Source organism: Pteropus alecto, unplaced genomic scaffold (genome assembly GCF_000325575.1).
Source record: "Pteropus alecto unplaced genomic scaffold, ASM32557v1 scaffold98, whole genome shotgun sequence".
Lineage (NCBI taxonomy): Eukaryota > Metazoa > Chordata > Mammalia > Chiroptera > Pteropodidae > Pteropus > Pteropus alecto.
Window position 1 is genome coordinate 4,044,496 of NW_006443570.1, and position 9,719 is coordinate 4,054,214.

General features: G+C 34.2%; 1 protein-coding gene across 1 annotated transcript in view; it reads right to left on the bottom strand.

Moving 5' to 3' along the window:
* Nucleotides 1-637: 637 nt before the first annotated feature.
* The window catches only part of LOC102886131 (src kinase-associated phosphoprotein 1), a 65,598-nt gene continuing 56,516 nt past the window's right edge, over nt 638-9,719 (bottom strand). Inside the window, exons 4-5 of the mRNA XM_015599109.1 lie at nt 1,904-2,020; nt 638-663 (exon numbers count right to left, since the gene is read on the bottom strand). Of these exons, the coding sequence (XP_015454595.1) occupies nt 638-663; nt 1,904-2,020 (143 nt within the window). The remainder of the gene's footprint in view (nt 664-1,903; nt 2,021-9,719) is intronic.

A 9,719-nucleotide genomic window follows, 5' to 3' on the forward strand; every position in this document is an offset into this window, starting at 1 on the left:
CTTAGGACATAGATACAAGGCACACAGTAAGTGCTCAATAAATGTTAGCTAAAAAGTTTTACTTTATTAAGCCCTTAAAGGTGAGCTTGGGCTATTTCTCTTTACAATACAATACAGTCCCAGACTGCTATGTTTTTTGAGTTCCTATATAAATTTTGTCTTATTTATAGATTCTGTTTCCTATATAAATTTTTAATTGTTTTCCTGTTTCTTATCCCAATGTTATTTCATTATACCTCAATTAATGCCTTTACAATATCCCTTCTTCCAATTTTACGCTTCCCTCTACTGTGGGCTGTGAAATCAAAATGTTGTCATGGTTAGAAATTTCTAAGATGAGGAATCCCCAGTGAGGGCCTCTGGGGCTTTCCCAAGAATAAGGTACATAAGTGTTAACACAGGACTCAGGAACATCTATGTCTACTTATTGCTCTTTCTGGTTTACTTACTGTGTTTTCAGCTATGTCTGGTAAAGTTGGAAATACCAAATAAATGACTTAAGGATTAATGAAGGACTATTGTTCTAATTCTGTCAAGCATTAGATTAATGAAAAACAAATGAAAGGCTTTTTAAAAATGTTTTGCACTGTTAATTTTCTATAATTATTAATCAGCTACCAATGTAATTATTAAGCTCTCAAGCCAACGTTTTTAGTGTAATACCTGAACCAATACACAGATCTCACATTACCAATATACAGATCTCACAATTTCTAAAACTTGGGTATTACTAATTGTGCTAGTATACAAGTTCAAGCAAAATAAAATACTTCTGTGTGACAGAATCCATAGTTCGCCTGTGGAGGTTATCAATTCAATGAAAGGGAAAAACTATAAATTGCCAAAAAGGCAAAACAGAATAAAAATTAATGGATAAATTAAAAAGAGAAGAAAACATAGGGGTTAAGATCTCTTAGAAAACGCCAGACTCATAGGGAAATTTGGAAGAAAAATAAATTGAAAGATTACAGACTAATAAAGAGAAATAACGAATAATTTACCAACTTTACTCTTAATCCCTAAGTGAATAATATGCTTCCAATTTAGAACTCAGTTTAGTAGCTTCTCTACCTTTCTCCCCCATTGCAAAGGCACAAGAGAGACTTTGATAAGATAACCGTGTGCATCAATGATCAAACCTTCTGTTCAAGTGGCCAGATGCCAGAAGAGGCACAGTAAATCCCTACCCTTGGGATATCTGAGTCTGAGCCAGCAACTGGCAGCCACCAGGCCAAAATTTTTATATTCATGTATCGTAAAAATTCATGTATATTTTGCATTCTACCTTATTACATTCCAGTGTGTTTTTAATATAAAATAATATTTATAACAGTTGAATTATTTAACTCCTCTCATTCCCAAATCTTTAAGTTAAATTGACGCTCCAGATTTGTCATGTGGTTCTTGTGACTTACCTTAAACAACCCCAATATGATCAGGGGTATGTGAGAAGCATGGGTAAAAATGATACCTTACTATAATATAATAAGCGCACAAATTTAAAATAATCCACAATAAATCAATAATCCAATAATTATTAAATGAAAGATCTAATTCTCATCCAACTCAGTGAAGTTAAGAAATCTGAAAGAATGGTAAATTAGGCCTGGAATCTTAAAATGCTCTCTTAGCTTTTGAGCTACAGTTATTATAAAAAGATCAATAATGATGCCTTCCTGCTCCAATATGGAATTAGTGTTTTCCTAAATACATTAACCAGAAGGATTGAATTACCTAGGAGGATCAGCCCCGCAATGAAACAAATAGTTGTCCTTTGTAAACTAGTGATTACCAATACAGAGAATCCACTGAAGACTGCTTGATTCAAATGACAAAGGGCAATGACACCAGGACAAAAAATAATAAAGTATGATGACCTAAAATCCAGAAAGATGACACTCACCCTCATCTTGATAATCTGACAAAAAAGGTGCATCTGATGTGAGAGAAGGGCCATGAGTTCCACTGTGATTATCATCGGAGCTGTCCTGTCCAAGGTAATTTTCAGCTTGGTCTCCCCCTGAAGGACAAAAGAGAAAAATAAGGTCATATTTTGGGCATCTTTATAAAGGTCTTTGTATATTTCTTTTGCTATTCACAAACATACACAAAAAAGATATAGCTTTTACTTGATGGATATGGATGGCCATTATCTATAACATACGTAAAACAGATAGGTGAAAAAACCAACTTACCTGGAAATTTTCCACTCAACTAACTCTCTAACTAGAACTTAGAAACTGTTAGCTTAGAGTAGGGGGAACTCTTAACCACCAGAGAGAAATTTCTCCATCATACTTAAAATGAAAACATAGCTGTATAAATATGTATGCCACTTTCTCTTTACATTTCCAAATGAAATAGAATAAATTACAAAAAGGATTAAATTTCTATATGTAATATGATGTAGCAAGGTCAATATTCTTTCCTGTTCTGAAAAATAAGAGAAGTAAAAATAGAGAGAATCTGGACTTTGCTGGATTCTATTCCAATTTCAATCACTACTTGTTTTGTAATCTTAAGAAAGTTCTCTACTTATAATTCTAGTTTACAGCCTAGGCAACCAACCTCTCAGGGATTCTAAAAGCCCTAAGAAGGTAATATTTGTTCTGTAAAATGGCTTTGATGAAAGGTAATGTATATACAATACTGAATTATGCAATTAAAACAATGCTAATCTCTTTTGGGTGTTTTCAACATACATTGGATTGTATTTTGTAGAAGTGGGCTATGCTATTATAATACTTTAAAAGGTTCAGACGGAAGATGTTAGCTCATTCAGAAACCGGAAGAAAAGGCTCTGCATTGTAAATGGCTTTCCTTAAAATCCCCCAAACAGAGGTACAGTCTGCTGATAAAAGGACACCAACAGCTGCTCAGTTCATTTCCCAAACATGAAAAGGGGATTTTCAACTGAATTTAATATTATCTCAAATACTAATTTCCAAAGGAAATCACCAATGCTAATCTCAGTAAACATTGTAGAGTTTTGGCCCTGGATTGCAACTAGGGAGCAGTGAAACCAAACAACCTACATAGAATCTGTATTGCCTCACTTTAAAGGTTTATTTCCTACAATTAAACTAGAAGGATAGGGAGGATATAAAAGTATAAAGAGAATGGCTGTAGCCTTCTCTTTCTATAAATTAGATATCTAGACTCTTCTATGACCAATGGTAGGTGGATGTCCATAACTGAGTTGAACACCTGCAGATACAGAATTTTAGAAATAAACTGTGGATTTTATTGTGGAGAAGAAAAATTTAAAAAACAAAACACTTCACAGAACAGTTGCTGGCCAGAAGAAATGCTCTCCTTTATTAGGTTACTGATCAGGATACAAAGCTTATAGTTATGCTTAAAGTATCACTGTAAAATTTCCATTATAACCAGAAAAATTCTCAAATACTAGACTGAGGGTCAAAGTATTCAAACTTTGCAGCACTGCAAAGCCACTAAAATTATATTATCAACATGATCTAAATGGACTGCCTGCCAGGAGACCTGAAACTGAGCTGTAAAGTTAAAGCAATTTAAAAAATTTGAGCCAAACCAAAATCTATTTATTAAAAAAAGGAGTTTGAGTTGCCACACAAAATTTAACATTTGTATGATATACTAAACATTATATTTCAACGTCTAGACTCAAAGTTTTCTGCTTGCTTCAGGAATTTGACAAATCTACTCTTACACATTCCAGCATGCCAGGTTTTTTTTTTTTTTTTTAAATAAGCAAATCAGCATAGGCTTTGCTTTGTTTTGCTCTTTTTTAATGAGCTTTTTATCTTGGAATAATTTTAGATTTATTGTAAGTATTTTAAAGATAGTACAGAGAGTTCCTGTATACCCTTTATCCAGTTTTTCCCAGTCAATTCATACATAACTAGGGTACATCTGTCAAAGCCAAGAAATTAACATTAGTACGTCACTGTTAACTAAATGAAAGACTTTATTTGGATTTCCCCAATTTTTCCACTGATTTTTTTTTTTCTTGTTCCAGGAGCTACTCCAATTATATTTAGACCTTGTATTTTTAAAATCTCACCCAAAATATGTACATGGATTTGGCATTTCCATGTGACTCCTATGGTTTTTGAACATAGTTACCCAAGGTGAGCTTTTAACAGCCAAATACGAGACCATGCCTCCGTAAAGCATTTAGCAACAAAGGTACACAATCCAACGCAGCAAAAGGAGCTGAGGTCAGTACTAAAAGTGGTTGCAGTGGGGGAAACATTTGCAAATATGTTTTACATCCAAGCATAATTAGTTCCTGATGATGGAAATGTTGCTATAAGTGTCTTCAGTGTCATATCAAGTGGCCCAACTCTCTTGGGCACATATCGAAAAAAACCTTTAACACTATCTGAATAGACACTCCCGTGTAATTAAAATGATTACAACTACTCAGGATGCATGGGTGAAAAGTTTTATAGAAGAACCAGCAATTACCGTGGTCATTTTGGATTTGTTTAAGTTTAGAACATCATTTTTCCTTAAAACATAACTGCAAGTGATCTTTGGATTCATCTACAGCTCTGACGGTCACAGTTCCAAGTGGCCACTACTATAGTCCAGTGGGATCAGACATAAATGATCACAAACTATAGTGACAGACATTTCCACTCAGCAGCTCCACAATTAGGGCTCAGAATTCCATCTACTTAGCGTGGCTTTCTCACAAGCAAGAACCCTTGCCACTAGAGACACACTTTCCCATTGCAACTCGCTCAGAATCAATATATTTCTATACAGATATATATTCTAACACATAATATCTCCATTAATCACATCCACTGCCTCCAGTGCCTTCTCTTTGTATTTCTAAACAAGATTTGGGGGAACTATATCAAGGGTTCACCTGCTATTAGCTGGTAATTTGCTCCTCTATCCTAAGTGTCATAAGAATTGGGCACTAGATACACTCCTTAGTATATTCAATGTCAGGTTCTCCACTGCGTATTGTGCTGAGGGGCCTATAAGAGGAATATTTCTCTACTGTTCTTTCCTGAGAGTCAAACTCAATTTCATTCATGCTCCGCAGAGTGATAAGTTGGGAATTTCGGAGAGTTGGGGCAGAAAGATAAAGCAGCTTTGTGTCAGGTGTAAGGTAATTATTTGCTAGGGTTTCTGTGCTATTTGTTTTTATTCCCTGTGTTTTCATTAACAGTTAATGAGTTTTCCCCCCTTAATTCTAAAACAATAGCTTGGCCACTAGAAGTTGGCTTTTTATGCCATAGATTCAACCAGCTGTGGCTGCTCCATAAACTTTATGGAGAAGTGAATTAAACTGCTAAAAACTTTCATTTCCTAATTCAATTCTAAATAAAACAGGGGAAAAAATGAACCATGATGATGTTCCCCTTGTAACTATTTTGACTCATAGCAAACCCATTTGATCCTGAACTTGCAGGTACTATTTAGGGACAAAAACAGGCTATAATGACAATTTTACCAAAGAAATGAGAAAGAAATGAAAAAAGACAGTTTAACCATTAAAAAAACAAAACAAAACAAACAAGACTAACGAATAACAGATGAAATAAATATATGTTTGCTTATTCAATATGTAAAGGCTCAATGGTTTTTTAATGTTAGTATAAAGTCATCTTTTACTTCTCTTCTAATTAATGGTGAGCTATATTATAAAGGCTTTATTTACATCTGTAATCAACTGTTTATATGGTATGGTTCAAAATTTTATAGAGTTTGCTATTACTTCATCAAGTATTTTTGGATAATATAAAGAAACCAAAATTAATGTAAAATTGTCTGTAATTTTTGGTTTTTGTTTTTATTCTTGCCGTTGGAAGGGAACACATGATTTCTGACTCTATTTAATATTTAAGAACCCATGAGACATACAGCTCCCCCTTTAAACTAATAAGTCCTAAATAAAATGCTATAAATAAAGCTCCCTGATCCAAATCCAGTTAGTTTTCATGCTTGATAGCATTAATATTGCCAGATTTTCACACACCAATTTAATAGTCATACAGTTCTCAAAGCTGAACTATGGCAAGATTAGCAAAACTACAGCTTATTATTCCTTATTGCAATCATTTACCTAATTTTTTGAAAATAACACCCACAAAAGAAATATGCTGGGTACATATGTGCCCATATATGTGAAATGTTACTCACATGTCAATATATTATGGAGCGCATCTGCAATACCAAAGCTAAAGTTCTGTCAACACTTCCACTATAAATTACATACCCTTTTGCACAAATTCATGCATTAGAAAATGTATGGTATTTCCCACAGAACATCTTAGAGGCTTCACCAGTTTCTAAATATCCATTTGGATTTGCGCGGTTAGTTCTTGTGATTAATCCACATGTAGTGAAGGTCTCGAATTCTTCTCTGTTCTATATAGTCTGACTTCCTGCCCTTCTTTTTTTTTTTCTCCTACATCTAGCCATAACTCAATGTATAAATATTCTTTTTCCCCCCAAGGCCCTGGCAGTGAGTATAATAGTACTGAATGTCATTAAGTCTACAGAATAAATGATGGGCCAGGTAAAGAAAGTTTCCATTTATCATTCTTTTAAAAAGTTGCTCCAACTAGATCTTGAATGTACAAGAAATACATTGAGCCTAAAACTGTTTTTTAAATTAGAATACTATTTACTAATCGTATAATCATGCTAGGAATAACAGATTTCTTAAGAATCTTTGTGAATGCCATTTGCAGAGAGTAGCACAGTCTAAATGATCATAAATGGAACCAAATTGAGTACGTATAGCACAACCACTACTACACCTGTGAATCCAATAACCAAAAGGGCAGCATAACTTAATATTTCCAAAATGAGCTACATGTCAGCAGTGGGTTAGACAGGAAGGTGTTTAAAAAGTTCTTTTTTTCCCTTTACTTCAAGAAAATGGTCCTTTATGATGCAGTTTTTCATTTTGACCAGTAGGGTGGGCTGCAGTGTGTAGCATCATCCTAGTTCTTAAAAAAGAAAAGGTGGGAGGTGGGGGTGGGGAGGGGAATACGTAGCCGCCATGTGAACCCTTCTTCTCTTTCCCCTCCCAATCCCCTGAAAATGCTGAGATTTTTAACCCTTCTTAGGTTTCACATAAAGGCATAACTCTTGAACATTAACAAACTGGAGGGCTGGCAGCAACAAATATAAACCAGATAATTGTATATGTGACAACACACACTTCATAAAGCAAATTACAGCCTGTCAGCAATCATTCTGGCTTTGCACTAACACATTCCATCTACCACTGTTATTGTTCAACTGCTACTAAAATGGAACCTGCTGAGTTAGTATATTTTAAATAGTAATGGCATTTGACAGAATTCAAAACATGTAAACCTAGGTATTTGGTAGTATGTGCATAAATATACTGTAGAATGAATACATTTATCATATGACAAGCAAGCACTCATAACCTGGAATTATTGGTTCATAGTTGTGTTTTCCTTGGACTACTATATTCTCAGTGTTTGATTCTTGTTATGAAGCTATTCAACTGAATTTTCAACATACTTTGACTTATAGGAGAAAGTCAGCTGTAGTAATAATAAAATTATAATAGCTTACTGAACTCTTACTGGGTACAGGCTCTAGGTCAAAACTCTTCATGTACTATCTCATTTAATCCTCAGAATAATCTTGTGATATATTATTATCTCAAAATTATAAGGAAATTGAGACACAGAGATTAACTTACCCAAAGTCACATAAGTGACTCATAAGTGGCAGAGCCAGGCTTTGACCCCACCTTGTCTGATTACTAAGCTCTTGTTCTAATCCACTGAGCTGTACAGTCTCCAAATCTGCATGCTTTATAAATTACGATCATTACTCAAAGGCAAAGCATACTAAATGACAGTCAATGACCTGAACTTATGGCATGTGCTATAAGTTAGTATTTTTTACTTCAGTAAAGTAAGTCTATAATCAAAAGTATAAAATATTACAAGTAGTAGTAATACTAGTGGTCACATTAGGTATGAAACTGATAAAGACAAATGTAGTCAATGATTCGGGCAAGAGGGAGCTGGTCCTACTCACAGGTTCATACTGACTGCAGCAGTGAGGCAGTGATTTTTTTTTTTTTAATATCACTTTTTGGCATGAATTTCATGCTTACAAAATTTAATGCTTGGGTTGAGTCAGATCAATATATTAAATTTTTTCCAGCACCTCCTGTTTGATTTTTTTGGATCCTGGGTATTTCAACCCTGCTTCACAGAAAATAAACCAATATGTTCTATGCCCAATTGTAGCTTTGACTTGGCTTAATCAAAGAATGTATTTCCTTTCTGGAACTATCATGCTTTAAGTCTCACAGTAGGAAAATCCTTTGGAAAATATACAATGCCACATAGATGTAGTGATTTTATTATTATTGGTTCATCTTGCTCTCTCTTCCTATCTTTTCCTTTTCTTTCTCCCAAATAACAAGTAGTAGTAAGACCTTGGCACCCACTTCTAGTCCCTAATGCATTCTAGGATCTATTATATCTACACTAGTTCATCAACATTACTTATTTTTGAGAGGAACTATAAGGCCAGTTGGGTTCCAATATCTTCTGCTAAATAAGAATGGACAACATGATCTACAGGCAATGAGTAAATACAAGAAAAGTTTTACAAATGTCCAAAGAGTAAAAATAAAATAATATATAATAAGTAATGGATTATAGGTAAGATTAGCAGGCCTGAAAATGTAAAACATCTTTTAAGATGCTGAAGAAAAGGTGAGTTTTCTTTGAGAGTAATATACACCTCCAACCCTAAGCAAAAGAGATTACGGCTTGTTTATACCATCATCAGGGTCTTGCCCATAAATTCATATGTAAAAATTAATAACTAAAGGAGGAAAAAACTTAAATGGATATTAAATTACTAAATCATGATTGTACTGAAAAAGAGCTCTCACCACTGTGTCAAATCAAGTTTTTGGGGGGTAAGCTTCTTTATTAGATAAAAAAAAGTCAAGCATGCTTGAAGTAAAACTTTTAAATGCTACAAGAAGGCATATAATGAAAGCGCATCTTCCCTCCCTTCTCTTGGATCTTCTTTCCAGAGGCAAGCATTGTGAGGTTTCTTGGGTGTTCCATGAATTTTCTATCTAAATATAATATGTGTCTGTGTGGTACGTGTCTTTTTTTTTTTTTATCAAATGATAATACTTGTCCTGTTCTGTTCCCTGCTTTTCCTCCTAATCATTTATCTTAAAGGTTGCTCCATATCAGCACATGTAGATTTATTTCATCTTTCATTTTCGCTAATTTTTACTTAAAAAAATAATACATGCATATGGTAAAAATTCAAATAGTACCAAAGAATATAAATAAGAAAGATTTCTTCTCCACTTATACCGAGATACCCCTCAACAGAGGTTACCATTGTTAATAGATTCATGTGTATTCTTTCAAAAACACTTTATATATAAATAAAAGCAAGGACACCTGCATGTGTGTGTTTACACATGTGCACAGGTGCACACACACACACACACACAGAAACAAACTCTACAATGTTTGCCCAAATTACTCTTACACTTAACAATATGCCTTGGAGAGAGCGTTCCATGTTACACACATCCACACACGTTCTTTTAACCTCTATGCGGCATTCCATTAAATGGATATAATATCATTTACTTAGTTAGTCCCCTATTGTTGGACATTTAGGCAGTCTAGAGTCTTTGCTATTCCAAACATTCTTGTGTGTAATATAATGTGTAGGGA